Source organism: Diabrotica undecimpunctata, chromosome 5, assembly GCF_040954645.1.
Source record: "Diabrotica undecimpunctata isolate CICGRU chromosome 5, icDiaUnde3, whole genome shotgun sequence".
Taxonomy (NCBI): domain Eukaryota; kingdom Metazoa; phylum Arthropoda; class Insecta; order Coleoptera; family Chrysomelidae; genus Diabrotica; species Diabrotica undecimpunctata.
Window position 1 is genome coordinate 62,395,598 of NC_092807.1, and position 20,953 is coordinate 62,416,550.

At 34.2% G+C, this 20,953-nt stretch overlaps 1 protein-coding gene across 2 annotated transcripts in view; it reads left to right on the forward strand.

Annotated features, from left to right (window-relative positions):
* Positions 1-2,835: 2,835 nt before the first annotated feature.
* The window catches only part of Amnionless (amnion associated transmembrane protein), a 54,897-nt gene continuing 36,779 nt past the window's right edge, over positions 2,836-20,953 (forward strand). For both annotated transcript variants that reach the window (XM_072531011.1, XM_072531012.1), the window contains exons 1-2: positions 2,836-2,971; positions 16,661-16,903. In XM_072531011.1, coding sequence (XP_072387112.1) covers positions 2,923-2,971; positions 16,661-16,903 — 292 coding nt within the window. In that variant the 5' untranslated portion in view covers positions 2,836-2,922. The remainder of the gene's footprint in view (positions 2,972-16,660; positions 16,904-20,953) is intronic.

The following is a 20,953-nucleotide window of genomic DNA, read 5'->3' on the forward strand; positions in this document are numbered from 1 at the left end:
AATGCGATCATTTTTATTCAGGTGAAACATTATATATATATATATATATATATATATATATATATATATATATATATACATATATCTTCTTCTTCCTATGCCGTCCCCATTAACAGAGGTTGGCGACCACATTTTTAAAAGCTTCTCTGTCTTTTGCAACGTGGAATAATTCGTCTACAGTCATGTTTGTCCAGTCTCGAATATTTCGCAGCCATGACTTCCTCTTTCTACCTATTCCCTTTTTACTCTACCCTGACTCCCTGACTACCCTGCATGATGACCTGCAGAAGACTATATTTATTATTTCTTAGTATGTGTCCAAGGTATGCAGTCTTGCGTACTTTTATCGTTCTCATCTATCTATATGTATATATATATATATATATATATATATATATATATATATGTATATATATATATATATATATATATATATATATATATATATATATATATATATATATATATGAAAATTACTGAGTTCTCGGGAAGAACCGCGTTGAGAATTTAAAACTCGACGTTTCGGCACCCATTTTGGAGCCATTATCAAGAGTGATACGGTTCGGTTCGAGTTCGGGGTCTCAATCTGCCTACTCCCCTCACTCGAGACGTACCAGTATCGTGTTCTATATTGCAAGAACTATCTCTCGGCACTGAGGTCTCAATCTGCCTACTCCTCAGTGTCGAGTGACAACTACAGTAAATCATGTTGACGATTCTACGAATGCACCACCATTGAGTTAGTGACATATTTTAAGAAAATATTTATTTACAGAATTTTTAGGAATCTGGGTCATTCGCTTAATTTGTTGGTTATACATGATACAAATCAATCAAACGGTTAATTTCGGTAGCAATATTTATTTATACATATCTACAACCTTGTATGTATCGAAATCACAAAAATCCCGAAATCTTGTAACTTTGAATAACGTAAAGAAACAAAATCTCTAGAATTCTTAATAAATCTCAATAAATTCAAAGTAAATTGTTTTACATGCGTTCGAATTGAATTTAGGTCAATGCCGAACGTAATATTGCTTTCCTAAAATCTTTTCTTGCAGATATTCTGCAGAAGTTGGTATTTTGTTCTTCTCATCACATGGCCAAGGTATTTTAGTTTTCGTATTAAGGTATCAAGGTATTTAATGTTTTAAGGTATTTTTCTTTATTTCATTATTCAGTTCTGTTTTGTTTAAAGTCTTCGCAAGACTTCTTTATTCGTGACTTTGTCTACGTAAGATATTCTTCTGTAAAGCCACATCTCGAAAATTTCTATTTCTCTCATCATTCATATTCTCCAAATTTTAACCGAAACCCTCATTATCTTAGTGAACTACATATTGTATATATACCTATATAAGAAGTTCTGCATGTTCTAAAACCTAAGATACAATCATCAAATATTAATTTTTTTTTAGTTCTATACGCGGTTTGTCAAAAAATATGAATTGTGGATATTGTTAACTCTTACATAAAATTCGGTACCAGCGAAAATAAAAGCTGCGAACTCCAGAAGAAATGATACTAAAAACTAAAAAGCTATGTATCTGTAAGAAAATATATATTTCTCTTCTATAGGTGTTAAAGAATAAAAAGTTAGAAAGTATTGCAGTAAACACTTTGGAATGAATTTAACTGATAGACAAGAGCATAGAATATAGGTAAAGAGATAAACTAAATAGGATCTTTATCGAAAATATAAAAGTTACTGCCAATAATGCAATTAGGAACCATTTTTCCGAAAAAATATGTACTAATCAATTAGTTAGAGCAAAACAACATAAAGCTTTATAGACCTAGGACAGACCAGCGTGAAATTTTATTGATCTCACAATTGGGAACATAGATAGCCCACAAACAGCAAAAATAGATTGCATGATTATCGAAAGAAGAATATGCTAAGAAAATAGGTTATGCTTATAAAGTCAAGAAAATAAGTTAGTGTTGTAGACGTACAAGGAATAAAGCTATGCTGATGCAATCTACTATAAAACAAAACCTTGCGTTTAGAATTACATAATTTATAATCTGTTCAATGGGAATGTTACTCGTCACATTCGTGATGAAACTCATGGTGGTCTTCAGTCAAGTATTTTTACAACTATGCTGACAGACTACTCGTTAACAATAACATCTGAGCTAGAAGGTTAAACCAATGTAAGATTATGTAGAATAATCCAATTTGCTGAAGTATAAATATGATTTTAACAATAAACGGCTTCGGAGACAACATCATAAGTGACGGCTGTTGATATCAAAATAAAAACTGTGTGCTATTAAATGCTCTATTGATATTTGGAGTAGAAGAACGACAAGTTGACTACCTAGTGCAAATGTTTCAAGGGAACTTTGAACCTAAACTACAAAAACCTTACTGAATCCATCTTTTGATAATCAGCAACAAAGTTGATCAACTTTATTGAAAGGAAAGTTCTCACTCTAATTTTTATCCAACAAACTAAAATCGATCAACTTGATTTGTGAGCATTACGCTTTGTTTTTCTTCTTAACGACTGAACTGAATTTTAAAATCAAAACAGTGTAATTAATCAAAAATTTTCAAAAAACTCTCACTTGACCACATGTTCATTTAAAAAATATAGAAGGATGAGAAAAAACATTATGCTATATTGTTTTGCGTAAAAAATGCACCCCTGAAAAAAAAAAGAAATTTACTGTTTTATGTTTTTTTCGATAAGATATTCTTCTGACAATAAGGCTTTCAGGTACGTTTTTGATGAGCCACGCTGTACATGTATGCACATATCATGAATCCCATATAGATTTAACAAAAAATAAGTTCACACCCATTTAACGAGGGATTATGTTTCTCGATAGTTGTGAGATTAATTTAGTGTAACAAAAATATCTAAACGACGTAATCTTCTAGTTGTGGTAGAACAGAATTTATATTAAAACATGTTGGTAAAAATGATAATTTGTTTTGTAATTTGCATGTCATATTTAGGTAAGTTTAGACCTATTTTTATTTATATATAATTATTTGAAACTGAGAACGAAATAGGTAGATAAGGCATTGGTCTTATCCGATATAGTAGTAAGTGCGTGTAAGTGCATAATAACTAAACATTTACTTTCTTATCATCGTTAGGGATGAATTTAATGTTTTCGATTTCCTTATGTAAAAACACTGCAAAAACTACGGAAAATGCAGTTTTTGCATCACCTTTAAGATCACTCTTTATACATTCGTGTTGTATAAAATATTTTATATTAAATACATGAGAAATATTTCGAAAATTCTTTTGGCTGTGTTTTAATTAATAAAATCTATTGGCACTGGTTATTAATTAGCCCCCCATCAATTAATTATACGAGGGGAGCAATGTTTACACTTAAAATGTGCTTCTTTTTATAATAGGCCTTAAACTTGTCCGATCTTAAGGCTAGAGTCGTATTTGTGGGGTCTTTTAAAGGGTCTTTCTTATAGTGTGGTGCCTGTCGGTCTTAAATCTCTTGCTAAACAGGCTGTTTCCATTCCTGTCTTCTCTGTCTTCCTCATCGTACAGAGATCTCTTATTTGTTTATTTGGTAATTTTTTCCAGCAACTAATCTTAATTTTCTCGTTTTTGAGATTCTAAGTATTCTTTTTGTTTCTGCTGTATTTGTTCCCGTTTCTATTGCATAGGGTATTATTGATCTTATACATGATTATTAGTCGTATACATGATCAAAAGGAATAAAGACAATATTTACTCCACAAAAAACTTTCATCTCTTGTCTGATCAATCAAAGACAACATTCCAAATGAACAACACGGAGTTTACGAAATTACTTGTGCAGACTGTCCCCGATCCTATATAGGCCAAACAAATGGTAGAATCCAAAATAGGATTTATGAACATTCCATTTCTGTTCGCAATTCCGATTCAATTTCAGCTATAGGTCAACATAATCTTCATACAGGTCACAAAATTGACTTTGAAACTCCATAATCATAGCCCCATCCGCTTCTATAAACCAAGAATTATCCGAGAAGCCATAGAAATTGAAAAAAGGCCAAATTGTCTCAATAAAACAGATGACAGCATACGATTACCTTCTACTTGGAGACCTCTCATAAAAAAAATATTGTCTGCTCCACCCGTCAATCAAAATCCTACTGTCAGATGTGTTCGCGCCAACATGATTCCGGAATTGATATCTACTTCCGATGTTAGTTAATTATCGAATTTATTTTCATTTTACTTTGTTAACAACGTTGCACTGGTGTCTCCTCTAATCTCCAATATCTACCCTGAAAGAATATTTAGCGAAGCCTTGCACGAAACTAAAAAAGGCGTTCTACTAAATGGTTACCGGCTAAACAAAATCAGATATGCAGATGAGACCATAGTATTTGCGGACAACTTAAAAGATCTACAAGTCCTTATGAACAAAATCACATATTAAAGTCAACAATATGGACCCAATATACATGTAAAGAAGAAGAAGCTCATCATAATTAACAAGAAAAAGATAACAGAACGTTACCTCTACGTCAACCAAACCTCAGTAGAAAGACTGACTCACTTCAACTACCTCAGCACCATAATAAATTAAGAATGAAGTAGATATACCTTTAACCTTCTTTAAGAGCTACAACCTCTCACTTAGTTTTTATGGTGTTAAATGAGAGGCATTAAACGAAGATATGTGCAGAAGATTGGAAGCATTTGAGATGAAGCAATATCGGAGAACCTTTAAGAGTCCGTAGACTAACCGAGTCACAACTGAGGAAGATTTCAGAAGAATGACGAAGAACCGAGAGGTACTAACCACTATCAAATCTCGAAAGCTCCAATACCTCAGACACATAATAGAAGATGAAACCAGATATGCTCTCCTTCAAGCAATCCTGCCAGGAAAAATATTTGGAAAGCAAAGAGCAGCAACAAGTAGAACATTGTGGTTAAAGAACCTCAGAATTGGGTTCAACTCAATATATGCAGCTTTTCCGCGCTGCTGCAAACAAGATAAAGATTGCCATGGTGATTGCTAACATTAGTTACTAGTAGGCACATTAAGACGAAAAATCTTAGAATTGATGTTGTTTTTTGTGTCTTTGTATTGCTGATAGGTGTTATTTTGTTGTATTGCTATAGTACTGTAGGTATGTTTTCCTTTTCTCGTATGCCAAATCTTTGATTTCAGTGTTAATCCAAGGCTTTTATATTTTTATTATGTTTAGAATAATATTCCTGACTCCTATACTTTTTTTGCAGCTTATATTATGTTAGATTGTATTTTCACACACATCTTGTTTATATTTGCTTCCCGTGTCATTGAGCTTTTCTTAAACGTTTCACTAAGCGCTTTTATGCCATTTTAACTTTAACCATTTTATATTTTACTCTTCTAGAGAGTCTATGTTTAGTTTTTCAGAGTATTTGGGTGGTATTTTTGTTAACTAATTAATTGTATTTACAATATAGACCAGGCGGCATCTGTTTTGAGTTGGGTTAATCTTATATGATCCTAGTTTTTTGCTGTAATCTTTATTTAAAAAATAATTAGTATTATTGCAAAATTAGCAAAACCAAATTAAAAAGGCTCAAAAATCAATGATTTTTTAATAATTCTTTTCATGTATTCATGCGAAGTAGAACTTTCAATATTTACCCAGAAAATCTTTAAAATATATAAACTATACAAAATTTCAGCACAATCGATTCTATGCAAAATAATTTTACAATCTAAATTTTTGAAAAAAATTTTTTTCTAATTTATGCAGAGCCAATCAAAAAAGTTTTAAATACTTGAAATATTTTTTGTAATATAAAAGGGCATTTAAGCTTATAAATAAAAGTAATACCATTGAAATCAATTAAATAGGAGAGCCTAGGGATTTTTCCAAACAACTGTACAATTTTTAAGCTAATAAACAAATACAATCACTTTTTGAATTTTCAATTCACTTTTTTTTTCTAAAACTATGTCGAAAGTTCAGCAAAAGACGAGTATTTTAAGAGAAAAAATATTTATGACTTAACATGAGACTTACCTAACTAACAAATAATCGATCCGGTATTTATTAAATTAATTATTTATAAAACTATTATTTAATTAAGATTAATATTTACATTTAGATTAGTTGATAAAAATACTACAGTTAACAATAATATTTTAACCTTAATGAGTGAAACAAAAAAGAAAAAATGACGTATTTTGCAAGTGGATATTCATTTATACGTAAAAACATGGAAAATAAATTATTATAGGCTTTTAAAAGTATAATATTTGAATTTTTAACTTACAGGACCCCAGTTTGTTTTAATTTCTTCCCAATGTTCTTCTGTGCCTAGACTGCCTGTATTTGTTAATATTTGTCTTATTTCTGTCTCATAGTTCTGTTTGCAGCAAGAAAAATCATAGACGAAAAAAAAAGAAAAAACAAAAATAGAATGGTTCAATGACGAGTGTAAAAAGGCCATAAAAAAAATGAAGAAATATATGGAAAGAAGAACCAGAGAAAGAAGAGAAAAACTACGAAGATGCAAGACGGAGGGCCCATAGAATATGCCGAATAAAGAAATGAAAATACGAGAACGGTAGGTAATATACAGAAAATGGAAGAAAATCTTCAAAGCAACGATATAACGAAAGCGTATAGATATCTACGCGAACAGAAATAAAATCAGTCTGGAAAACCTATTTCCAAACTCTCCTAGGGACGCAAGAAAATTAAGAGCATATTGACATGCATCACATTGAGGGAAACGCCGAAAATATAGAATTCCGACGATGGCTCCAGGTATTGAAAACGTCCCATCTGAGCTATATAAATTAGGTGGCGAATACCTAGTAGGATAAATGCATTATGAACAAGATTTGGAATAAGAAACAGATCCCTAGTGACTGGAAAACGGGGATTATATGCCCAATCTATAAAAAGGGTAATAAACTGAAATCCGAAAATTATCGCAGCATAACCCTCTTGTGCACAGCGTACAAAGTTTTTACTTATATACTAAATAAAGGACTACAACAACTAACTGAAAATATTGTCGGAGAATATTAAACCGATTTCCGTCAAGGATGTACAACCAGCTATTTACAGTGAAACACATTCTAATCAAATCGTGGGAATACGACATTGACGTCCACAATATACTCATAGAATCAAACAGGCATACGACTCAATTAGTAGAAAAAAATTATATCAATATTGCATAGCTTTAACATCCCCCAAAAATATATCCGACTATTAAAAGCCACAATGGACTCGTCAACAGCAACTGTCAGAGTACAAAATGAGCTCACTGAGAAATAGTCAAATGATTAAAACGAGGACACGGGCTGGCACAGACACTATTCAACCTGACCTTTGAATATGTGATAAGCCAGCTGAATATAGGAAGAGATAATCTCCTAACAAACAAATCAATACAGATTGCCGCCCATGCCGATGACATTAGCATCATATCTCGTAGAACAGAAGAAGCGGCAGAAATATATTCACAATTAAAAATAGGGGCAGAAGAGTCCGGATTAGAAATAACTATTCATAAGACAAAGAAATTAACAAAGGCCAGAGCTAGGGAAAACATACGCACAGTTGAATCAGAGGACGATATTGAAACTGTAGAGAGTTTCACATATCTGGGAGTTACATTTAACACGGATGGAACAGAAGAACCAGAAATTCAAAGAAGAATAGTAAAGGGAATCAAAGCTTACTTTTCACTCGCCCGTGTGTTCCGCTCCAAAAACATACACTGGAGATCGAAAATCAGGGACTACAAAACTATTATCAGACCAATAGTATGTTATGGATGCGAGACATGGGTGATGACAGAAGACACAAAACGAAAGCTGTAAGTCTTCTGAAAGAAAAGTAATAAGAAAGACATTTGGACCTATTAACGAAAACGGAGTATGGAGATCCAGGTAAAACAATGAACTTTACCAACTGTTCAAAGAGACAAATTCTGAGAATTCGTTAAACTTCAGAGACTTCGATGGGCTGGTCATGCAGTTAACATGGAGACTGAAATATTACCAAAAAGAGACCTAGATAGTGAAATGCAGGGCGCACGACCAAAAGAAAGGCCACGGAAAAGGTAGAAGGATTAAGTAGCAGTGGACGCGCAAAATTTGCTAGACGTCTCACCTGGAGAAGATCGGAGCGGAACCGACAAGGTTGGAAGCATCGATTTCTGCTGTAGCGCCATTGGAGAGGTACCTCAGTTTAAAAAATATGATCACAATTGGTTCACTCGAAGCCGAGATAATTGAAATTTTGTCGCTATTTTGAATGCGTGATTTCATTTTTGAGACGGATAAAATTTCTATCCCCATTACTACCTCTCGTAGATTTTTCTGTAGTTTTAAATCAACAGTTTAACCTTCTTCTTCTTCTTATAGTACATACCGTTTCGGATGTTGGCGACAATCATGGCAATCTGTATTTTGCACACTTGCAAATTTTTTTTATTTCTATGTGTCCTATCAATTGTATCTTAGAGACTATTATAGCCATCTTTGGTTTAATTTTTCGGTTTGCTTATATCTGGAACGTAAACTGATATAATATGCAGTTTACTGTTTTAAATAGTTAATATTTTTTTCAGGATTCTGAGGTTTCAATGTCTAACTTATAACAAATGTTTCCGTTAATTCCAGCCAGATTGGTTTTCTGTTCTCTTTTGGTGTCGACTTATTCAGACTAATATTTGGGAATTTTTACATTACAGATGTCTTTTGACATTGACATCTTCACCAACCTTATTAGTTACTATATATAACTTGTTTCGTATTACTCTATCATACGCTGCTTTTAAATTTATGAATAGGTAAAAGGTGGTGACATCAAATTCTCTGGTTTTTAAAGATCTGTCTTAAAACGAATATCTGATCTATTTTTGTTGACCGACCACGTGTAAATCCATTTTGATATCCTCCCATAATTTATTCAGAGTATCTGCTTAGCCGTGTATAATTTATACTAGAGAGTATTTTATACAGGGTGGAAGCCACTTATGAAATAAAATTATTTCTGTCCGTGTTTTAAAAAATTAAAAAACGCTGAGATCCGTCGTCTTTTTTATATACATATGCACTTTTTAAACATAAATTTAAATGTACAGGGTGACTCATGCATGCCAAGCATAGTCTATAAGCTTTGTTTTTAATGGAACACCCTGTATATTTTTATATTTTTAAAAGCTCCTTAACAAGCTGACCTCAACGAACTATATTATGTATTCCTGAACTAAGTATCAATATGTTGGGTTTTGTATTTAATTTCTTGATGAAGATTATATAAAGGGATTAGAAGTAAAACCACCTAAGTCCAATTTTCACGAAAACAACTTTAGTGATGTTCCACGTTCTGAATATTATATATTGTTTGGTAGTAAAATCGACTATGCTCCAACCCTACTTTATCGCCATCTTTTGATGAATAGAAAAAACAACCAAAATGAAATTCACCAACCGTTAAGAGCAGAAATCGCCTTAGCGCACCTATGCTGTTTTACTTCCAAACAAGCGACTGGAAATATATATATTTTTATTACTTATGTTGTTTGGGTTCCACTCAACGGTTTGGATTTGTTTATGGTGTAAAGGTTATACTTCTTTATTGGATTAATAGCAGTGTTTTACGTAATACTATTGTTTGCAGAAATTATATATTTTGTGATTATACTATTTCGATCATGTTTTTTGAGTCAAGTAAGTTATAATGATTTTTGGAAAAAAAAATAAAATAAGAATCTATTAGTTAAATAATTTTAATGTTATATTATTTTTAGAGTCAGATAGTGATCCATACGCTACAGATGGAGATTCTGATTTTATTCCGAGTGAATATGAAGAAGATAACGACAGCGATAATTCCATAATATCTACCGAGGAAGCAACTACAAGCACACATGTGGAGTATAATATTTGAGTAGTAAAAGTGTGTGTTTTAGCTTGTTAGTTTCAGTTTAAGCGTGATATCCCTAACAAAAATTAATTTATTATGTAAATATTAAACTTGTAGATACTGGTAAATTTAGTACCTATTACAGTTATGTACTTTTAGAAATTTTGATATAGCCGATATCATAAGTAAAATAGTAATGTGTAGTAAGGAGTACAGACTCTCGCTCAATATCAAAAAGACGAAGTTTATGAAAATTTGTAAAAACAACCATAATACTAACGAAATCTTGACAGTAGAAGGCCAGCAGATCGAAAGTGTAAAAAGTACACTTACTAGGAACACTTATTAACAGAACTTAACAGAAAATAATGACTACACTGCAGAAATCAAAGTCAGAATCGAAAAAGCACGTTCTAATTTTATGAAAATGAAAAAGGTCCTATGTGGTAAAGATTTAACATTAGCTCTTAAAGTGCGCCTAACAAAATGTTACGTATACAGTGTACTATACTATGGAATCATTGACGTTAAATCTAGACACAATGAGACGACTTAACGCCTTTGAAATGTGGACCTATAGAAGAATTATGAGGGTTTCCTGGGTAGATAGAGTTACGAACAATGAAGTACTGAGAAGAATAGGTAAAGAGAAGGAAGTTGAACTTACAATTAAAGAAAGAAAGCTACAGTACCTCGGACATGTGATGCGGGGCGAGAAGTATGGCATCCTGCGACTCATAATGCAAGGAAAGATAAATGGCAGAAGAAGCATCGGAAGAAGACGAATTTCATGGCTCAAGAACCTGAGAGAATGGTTTGGACGCAGCTCAAAACAACTATTTAGAGCTACTGCCTCAAAAATTAAAATAGCTATGATGATTGCCAACCTCCGTAGCGGAGATGGCACCTGAAGAAGAAGAAATTTCAAAGTTAAGTTCAACTTAAGGGGTTAACATATTTCTTCTTTTCTGTAACTCCTAAAACTACCCGAAAAAGAAAGCGTAACATACATGCATGGAAAAGGATAATTGCACTGATAACGATGAACCCCAAGTTGAGGAATTATATCACCGTCATATTTTCAATAAAATTTAAAATTTCACCATCCTAATTCATACCCTTGTAATAAATGCAATAGATTGGTAAACTTAATCTCATCATCAACTGAAGACGAAAAAAAAGAAGTGCGAGACAAGTTAGGTATCAAAAATGAGAAAATTTACAACAGCTGCTAGAGTTCATACACCCCATTTTCCATCAATTTTATAATGATTTGCCGCATGAGTCAAAGCAGCAAAAAAACAAGGAAAAAAGGAAGCACTGCTGTCAAGTCTTCCAAAGAAGATGCCAACGACGAACAAGACGACTACATAGATTTTTCTCAAATTATGAGTAACTCTAGTGTTCTAAAAGAGTAACATTTTCGTTTTTTTTTAAGAAAAAATAAATATTAATTGAAAATTAAGCTTTTGTTTAGTTCTTTTTGTGTATTATAAAGCCATTTTGCTTAAAGGTAAAACAACCTAAGTGCATTTTTTTGTCGAAAAAGGCAAAAAAATAAAAAAAATATTTCACCAGAAGTATCTTTAAAATTTGATACTTATTTTGAATTGTTTAGCACTTTAAAATTTTTAATTTTGAACATCCAGAATTTTTAAAGGAGGAAAAACTTTGATGCTTTATTTCTCAAAATGTATATTTTGCTACTTAGGCGGTTTTGCTTATATAAGAATATAATTTCAAAATTTCACCTTGTATTATTCATAACAGACCCTAAATACCTAATATAGTTTATTAAGATCAAGTAATTAGGGAGCTTTTAAAAACATAAAAATATACATTGTGTTCCGTGAGATGTGTAGGAACACATCGGTGGTTTTTCGTGGTTTCGCTAGATGGTGGGTAGGGATAGTGGAAATCTCGTTAATCCATTCATGTGCGGCACTAATTAGATGACGAGGCATTTGGCTATCAGAGTGGAGCCATAACCTCTTTTAGTTTGCAGGCCGGGCAATGCCGGCTGGGTGGCTACGATCATCACGCAACCAAACCCTCGCCATCCGAAAACCGACCTGATCCTGTTGGTCTGTTCCTCCCCGTTCCGATCCGGAAATCAACAGACCAACAGCGTATGGCCCTTTATGGCCCGATGTTCGGCCAGATTGTATATCGTTCGAGAAATTAGAGTACTGGGCGAAATCACATTGTGTCAACACCCGCTGGGGCCATCGCAATGCTTTGTTTTAATTAGACAGTCGGATTCCCCTAGTCCGTGCCAGTTCTGAGCTGACCTTTGAATGGACATCTAAGCACCCGAAAGTAACTCAGAGTCTCGCAGCAAGACGGTTCCGCGGGAGGCCAAGGCACGGGACCGAACTCGGATCCATGAAACCCAACTCGTAAGAATTAGGCTCACTTCACCTCGCCCAGGCCTCAGAGCCAATCCTTATCCCGAAGTTACGGATCCAATTTGCCGACTTCCCCTACCTACATTATTCTATCGACTAGAGGCTCTTCACCTTGGAGACCTGCTGCGGATATGGGTACAAACCAGCGCGATCCTCCACGTGGCCCTCTCCTGGATTTTCAAGGTCCGAGGGGAAGATCCGGACACCGCTGCAACTGCGGTGCTCTTCGCGGTGCGAGAATCACCCTGTACATTTAAATTTATGTTTAATAATCGCATATATAAATTTAAAATTTGACGTGTCCTAGCCTTTTTTATAATTTTCTAAAATAAAAATACAAACAATTTTATTCCATAAGTGATTTCCACATTATATAATTTCAAAATTTCACTCTGTAATATTTATAATATACATAGTAATTTTATAATATATTTCGTTGAGATCAGGTTGTTAAGGAGCTTTTAAAAATATAAAAATATACACGGTGTTCTATTAGAAATAAAGCTTATGGACTATGCTAGGCTTATATAGCTCACGCTGAACATTTAAATTTATGTTTAAAAAGTGCATATTTATATATAAAACTAGAGGGGCTTAGCATTTTAAATAATTTTATTCTATAAGTGATGTCCACCCTATGTATTATATTTAAAAGGGGTAAACCCTCTGTAATTATTACATTCAAACTGATCACCTTTTCCGTGTAATGGGCACAGCAAACCGATATCCTTTCGAATGAAGGTCTCTTCCAATTGCTTCAATCTTACACTGTTCTGTGCCAATCTCATCCATTGTTTTCCCGCAGAGGTTTCTCTCTGTTCACCTATTATCATCGTGTCTGGTTATGTGGTTGACCCATAGGCATGTAATTTTTAGCTTTTCCTCCATAGGCGAGGAAACGAAGCACTAAACCTACCAATTTTCCGCAGCACTAATCGCTGTGAAAGTTTTTGCATTCGATTTGGGAGCTGTCATGAAAGTTTGTGAACAAAATTCATAGTAGTAAAATAAAAATTGCATTTTGTGCAAAATGAAAATGCATCAAAGTGCATAGAAAATGAAAAATTTGCAACTAAGAAAATATGCCCAGGATGGACCTACTTTAGTCTCATGGATTATGTTAATTTCATTCCAAATTAATCGACAGTCATAATTCGTGGGTTTTTCAGGTCGCTGAATACAAAATATGACAACGACGATGGTCCTCGAGCTACCTGGTGCCCAGGGTGAACCTAGTCTCCTTTATGTTATTTTTATTCGAAATCAGTCCAAAGTCATTACTCGGCAGTATTTGGGGTTGCTGAATACGAATATTACGACGGTGATGATTTCCAAGATAATTGCTGCCTAGCGTGGACCTCGTCTCCTGAAGTTTTTTGTTAATTTACTACATAAGATTTGTATGAAAGTGTGGTATCAAATTAGAGTTAAAATATGATGTCTAGAACATAAATAGAAACATGTTTATGCTAAGAAAAAACAATTAACAAATAATCGCATGGGATGTAACTTGACGGATCTAACTTGAAGGATACATGGATCTACTAGGCGGATCCTCAGTGCCAATTTTAGGTCTCTGTTACATAACACCTTGGACATCCTTCTAAAAGCCGCTCTAGCCTGCTCTATCCTAAATCTAATTTCGCCGTGACTTTCTGCGTTACAATTTAATTGCTGTCCAAGGTAAACGATTTTATCAACTTGCTCTAGTTTCGTATTATTTACATATATACACGGTTTATATGCTGTTGTTTACTTATTACGAGTATTTTGGTTTTCCGTATGTTCAGATCCAGATCTGCCTCCCTACAACTCTCAACGACACTATCAAGTAGTGTTTGCAGATCTTCTTGACTAGAAGCTAGGAGTACTGTATCGTCCGCATATCGCAAATTATTGATGACTTCACCGTTCACAAGTATTCCTTCTTGTTTTTCAGAAAGTGCTTTTCTGAAAATTCTTTCGGAGTAACCGTTGAAAAGCAGGGGTGATAAGAGGCATCCCTGCTGTACTCCTCTTTTAATATTAAGAGCCTGTAATTCTACACCATCTACTAAGACTGATGTTGTTTGATTTCAATATAAATTTGCAATTATTCGAACATCTCTGCCGTCCATGCCAATGTCTTTTAGAGTTTCGATCAATATAGAGTGCTTAACACGATCAAATGCCTTTCGGAAGTCAATAAAACAACAGTATATGTCTACAGATATATTTCGACATCTTTGAGCAAGTACGTTCATTCCAAACAGTGCCTCTCTCGTTCCAAACCCGTTACGGAAACCAAACTGTGTGTCATCCAGGTATTCTTCGCATTTATTGTAGATACGACCATGTGTTACCTTAGAAAATTTTTTAATAAGTGGTTTAACAAACTGATGGTTCTATAATCAGCACAGGTTTTTGCTGTTGTCTTTTTAGGTAGAGCTAAAAGCTTCTTTTTAGGTAGAAGTTATAGCCTCTAAAACATTGCTAATTTCTGATGACATTATCTGAGTTGCAAATTTTTCATTTTCTATGTACTTTGGAAATGCATATTCCTTATGCGCAAAATGCAATGTTCATTGTACCACCACGAATTTTGTTTGCAAACTTTCCTGATACTTTCCCGAATCGAATGCAGAAGTATCACAGCGATTCATCTTGCTGCGGAAAATTGGTATGTTTAGTGCTTCATAGTGTTTCATTTCTTCGCCTACCATGACATCTCTGACTTGTGCTTGCCGTCTTATTTCAATATTTCTAATCTTACTCCTACTATATTTTATGTAATTTAATGTGCACATGTTCTTCTCTATATATGTACAGTTTGTCGTAGGGGATTTTATTATTTCCTCGCACCTTGTTATTATTTAGTTTCTGGATTGCCTTGTTAGTTTCATGTAAGATCGGTGGATCGACTTAATTTCCATTAAGATAAAAGTTCCAGCATATCTGGAACATTATCATCACCAGTGCACAGCAAATCCTTGAAATGTTCCATCCATCTCTTAAGTGTTTCCAGTTATTCAAGCATCTTAGTGCCAAATTTCCTTTTATTTCTCTTGTGGCTATCTGTTATAAACTCCTTATAAGATTAAACAGTTGTTCCTGCTTTCCTTTGTTACATAAGCCTATATGCATGATTCCAACTTAAGATTTACCAACACGTGCTTGAAAGTAGTCTTCTTTGCCAATCTTGGCACTTGGGTCACCAATTACAATTTTGATGTCACTTCGAGGGGAGGGCATATGTCATAAGCAGATTCCAATTTTTCATGAAATTCATCCTTTTGTTTTTCTTCCTTTTCTTCAGTTAGTGCATGTGCATTGATTATACTCAGATTGAAGAAGTTTCTCTTGATTCTTAGAATACTTATTCTGTGGCTGATCTATTCAAAGTCAAGGACTGTTTATCGTATTCTAACTATGAAAGCAGTTCCGAATTCGTGTGTGGTGTTATAACAATTTTAGTATAATATATTTTGGTGTCTTTTGTATTGTATTCATTGTCCTATCCACCGCACTTACTGAGTAGCTGCCATATCTACCTTGTATTTGGTTAGCTGTGCACAAAGCATCCTTAACTCTTCGTTTTGATAGAATGTTCGTATATTTCAGGTGAAGATTTTTAAATAATTTTCCTTCTTTCGTGTCTTGGGTTGGTTTTATAAGTTCCGTCCGGTATATTTAGTTTTGCATTTAGTAACAACATTTTTTTGTTTATATTTTCGCTCCTAAACCACAGTTTTCTAAACTATGCTCAACCCCAGCAAATCACCAGACATACGCACCACAATCTTCGCATCATACGGTGACATTTGTGTTGGAATACTGAATCATCGTGAATCACGATGTCCATGTCCCAGATGATGCATGGTACATTGGATGCCGATTAAGCTGGCGACCTATGTAGATAACAGCCTTCGAACAATATGATCGCACTCAAATTTCTGACAGCATAAAGTCCAAACTCGTGGAAATAAAATGAACACGGAGACAAAAGGAAAAGGATAAGGCGCACGAGAGAGAAATGAGTCTACAAATAAAAATATATAGGGAATTAGCAAGCCCGGTTGCAGACTCTACCTATGTCCCACGTAAGTCTTAATGGCCCAAATAAGGGTCCTATAGGTAAACCTTCAGCACAGTAAGGTAGCTTCGGCAGGAATTACTGTTACTGTACGTAGAAAGAGATAAAAAGCTTAAGAATAGGTTAGTACTAAAAAGGTAAACGTATACAGAATGAAAATTTAAAGGAGACGCAGCGATAGGTATACTCTTTAAAAAAAAGAGTGAAAGGAAAAAAGATGTGGAGTTTTATTTATTCAGTTTATTTGTTTTATTTTTGTTACTTCTTAATTTTATTAGCTGATTTTATTTTTTTATGTTTTAGTCATAAGTTGCACTGGACGTCTAGTGACATATCAAAGAAACTATGACGTGTTCGACAAGAGAAACTGGAATAATCACCAAGTTTTAAAAGAATGTAACGGTTTAGTTATAAATAACTTTTTGGGTTTTACTACTTTTGGAAAACTGGACGTAAAACAAGTAGTTTTTGAAGAATACGCTCAAATTTTATTTGAAAACGACACTGAGATAATTCTGGATATTGATTCTGCAAATAAAATAAATTGTAAGTGATTTTTAGATTTATTTATCATAACTATTAATTTAATATTATTTAAACTCTTTTATTGCCCATGAAGGAAGGTTTAAAATGATCTGACACTCACAACCTAATGTTTTAAAAAATATTCTGACCATTCGTTTCGTTGCTTAGAACCTGTGCAACATCATCAGCCCACTATGAATACTTTTTATACAGTGCCTACAAAAGGACATCTCAAAGGAATCTATCACATGCTTTTTCAAGACCATAATTATTAATTTAATATTATTTAAAACTATTTTGTTGTCCATGAAGAAAGGTTTAAGATGATCTGACATATTCTGACCATTTATTTCGTTGCACAAAACTTCTGCAACATTATCAGCCAACTAAGAATCCTTTTTTTAAAAGTGCTTACAAAAGAACATCTGTAGGGATTCTACCACATGCTTTTTCAAGATCAGTGAACACCATATGAACATTTATTTTTACCCCTCTATTTTTTTATTATCTGTTTTATGGTGAAAATAGCATGATTTGTTTTCGTTTGTTATAGCAACGATTTGCTTCTTCCCAATGAATGCTTTTTCTGTTTTCGTATAGTTTTTCTGTTTTCTATTATTTTTTCTACCAGTCCTTTATTGTATTTTCTTATGTCTTCCTTAATGTCTTTCAAAATTCTGTGTATTGTATTCTCTGTATGTTGCCACTTACTTCCATTTCCCATCTTTGTTTTAACACTATTTTGGTTTTATTAGACAGTTTAATATGTTCATTTTGTTGTTGAGGTCCTCCGATTTCTTTGGTACTATCAATGATGATCGACATTGGCACCATTAATCGACAGCTGTCGATTTGGTCATGTGTTATTTCATCAATTGTCCTTTCTTAGTGATCTGAGTTTTCTTTTAGATTGGTATTATTTATACAGGTTACTGTTGGCTTTGTGATTAATTTTATTTTTTCTAGTTTCAGATCTATGTAGAATAATTTTTGTACTGATTAATCTATTGTCGCTGCCTGTTTGAAATTTATTTATTACACTGACATTTTTTATTACAGCAATGGTGTTGGTTAGAATGAAGTCAATTTCGTTCTTAGCGGTTCCATTTGGTGCTACAGAATTCCATTTTCTTTAGATTTTTTCTTAAAGAATGTATTTGCAATAGGCATGTTTTGGTATTGTGCAAACTGAACTAGTCTTTCTCTCCTTTCATTTCTTTCACCGACTCCATACTTTTTCATGACTTGTTCCTTACCGTTTTTCTTTCCCACTTTGTTTGGCATTAAAGTCACCAATTAAATATTGAATGTGACTTTTATGGTTATTCAATGCTTTAGTTATGTTACTTTCTTCTTCTTTAAGTTGCATCTTCTATCGAATGTTGGAAATCATCATGGCTATGCGGAGCCTATTGACTGCCGCTCTAAATAATTCTGCACTATTACATTCAAACCATTTCCTCAAGTTCTTAAGCCACAATATTCTTCGTCTTCCCATATTTCGCTTTTTCTCGAATTTTGCCCCGAAAAATTGCAATTTGCAAGTTGCAATAGTGAGTATCTTTGACCTCTCATTCCATGGCCTAAGTACTCAAGTTTGCGTCTTTTGATAGTCAATATTACTTCATCTTCATTTCCTATTCTTCTAATAACTTTTGCGTTTGACGTTCTTTGAGTCCATGGTATTCAAATAATTTTGCTGTAACACTAAAATTCAAAGGCAGCCAACTTATTTAGATGCCCTTGTCTTAATATCCATGCTTCCAATCCATAAAGAAGAGTTTAAAGAATTATGCACGTGATATTTCAATACGTGTCTTAATTTATTTGGTTTAGTTTTGACTTAATGTTATCCATGTTTCTAAGTATTTGTAGGTATTCACACTCTCAATTACAGTATCTTTAACAATCACTTGGATGTTTGCATCTGCTGATTTAGTAATGATCATGCATTTAGTTTTTTTTCAAATTCATCCTTAGTCCATATTCATGACAGCATTCATTAAGACGTTGCATTGCCTTCTGTAAATCATTGACACAAGTTATCCAAAACTTGTCACTTTAGAGTCCCTCTATTTCTTCGTCATTGTGAGTAATCATTGTGATGTATATTTGTATAATTTGTATATTGTATCTCTTTGATAGTTGTAAGATTAAATTAGCTACTCTATTTGAGATACTAGTTGTTTCTACCATTCTTCGTTTCCATTTCTTGTTGACTAGGAATCCAATACTGCCTGTTCTGCCCGTTGATGTTCCTTGGTAGTAGATTGTGTTTCCTGACGTTAATTCTAATAGCTCTTCATCTTTCCGTGAACTGTTTTTATAAATCTAATTTATTGACTTTATTTATTAAAAAATGTTCTACACTTTACAACACTTTACAAGTTTATTTATTTAATCTACATAGGAACACTTAAATATTAATTTATTTACACTTATATAATTTATTTACGACATTCACACCGGTTACAATTTAAATAGCCGCGCGAGCAATTTATTAATCGGCACTTGTTTCAGACTGTCCTTTTACACACACACAAACGCGAAGCGTTCAACCCAACCCCTAGTGACATGTGTATACCACTGCTAGTCAGTGGGATCCACATGTCCGAAGATCAAACCGGTCTCGCTCCAGAAGAGCTAATCATTCTGGATCGGTACCTATCTGACCCCCAGGTTTTTCCACCACCCCTTCACTACGTCTGACATACGCAGCGAAGGCTTATGAACTTTACGTCGGGCGATTTGGGTAATGAACAACACCCTCCGTATAGACTTGGTTGTGGTTAGGCCACCTCAATTTTAGGGGTAGCTAAAAGCTTTTCTCCCTAGTTACTTTACTGATTTTAATTTTGTAATTAGCATTACTTTGGACTGAAGTCCCTAAAAAGTGTGTGTCCTGCACGAAGAGGCATCGACCTAAGTTGATGCCCCTCCGTACAGGAATAGTGTGTGGTCGGTCACTCAACTGCCGAATTGGCAAAATTTAATTTGTTCTCCTCGACAGCTGGGCACCCGACTGGTCTGGCCATCGAGCCCATGCTTGCCGCACATGACCTCGATGCTCAGAAGTTCGCGAAGATGGTCTCCCAAATAGACATGCCATAAGGGCCTAAGTCAAAAGTTTGGCTACACGAAGAGAACTTATGGTTCTCTTTGCGTTATTTACGCGTGGTGCGCCTATGTGTGACAGGATCAGTATCACTACATTCTTGTTGGGTTGAGGACCCGGGAGCTATTAATATTTACTATTACATGTAACTGTTCGTTCTCGGAAACAAAAGGTGTTTTAGTGGTTTTTATGTTATATTTTTTTTTTGGTGAGCAAGATCTGGTGTTCGGAACTCTAAAATGCCAGAACACCTGAACCTACCCTTTAGCTAAAGCTCTCTCAGCTTTCTGTTGGGGTGGTTTCTTATTTCATTGAATATCTCATACGCTTTGTCATTCATTGTTTGTAGGATTCTTTTCTGTTGTGTATCTCTGTATAGGTACCTCAATGGTACATATTTCGGTACATTTAGCGCATCTCTTATTAGCGCTGATTTTGTGCTACTTGTAGTTTTTTCCTGTTGGATTTACAGGTGTGCCCCCAAGCTGCTGATGCATAAGTTAACGTTGGAAGGATTATGCTATTGGTTACTCTTATTTTCGTGTAGAAGTTTAATTTACTTTTCTTGCCTATTAGCGAGGCGAGTTGAGTCTTTATTACTTTGGCTTTATATACCGCTTGGTTCACATGTTCAGTGAATGTGAGCTTATGATCAAGAGTTACTCCTAAATATTTAGCGTGATTGCTCCATTCTATGTGTTCGTTGGCTAAGCTTATTTTCATGTTGGGTATACTTCTTCTTTTCCTAAACATGACGGCCTGTGTTTTTTCCGGGTTGAGTGCTATTTTCCACTTTATGCACCACGCATGTAATCGATTTAGAGACCTTTGTAGGTCTCTTGTGGCAAAGTTTACATTTCTGTTGCTTGTTGCAATCGCCGAGTCGTCTGCGTAGAGGCTAAGCAGTGTTCTATGATCACTAGGTGTGTCCGCTGTGTAAATGGTATATAGGTATG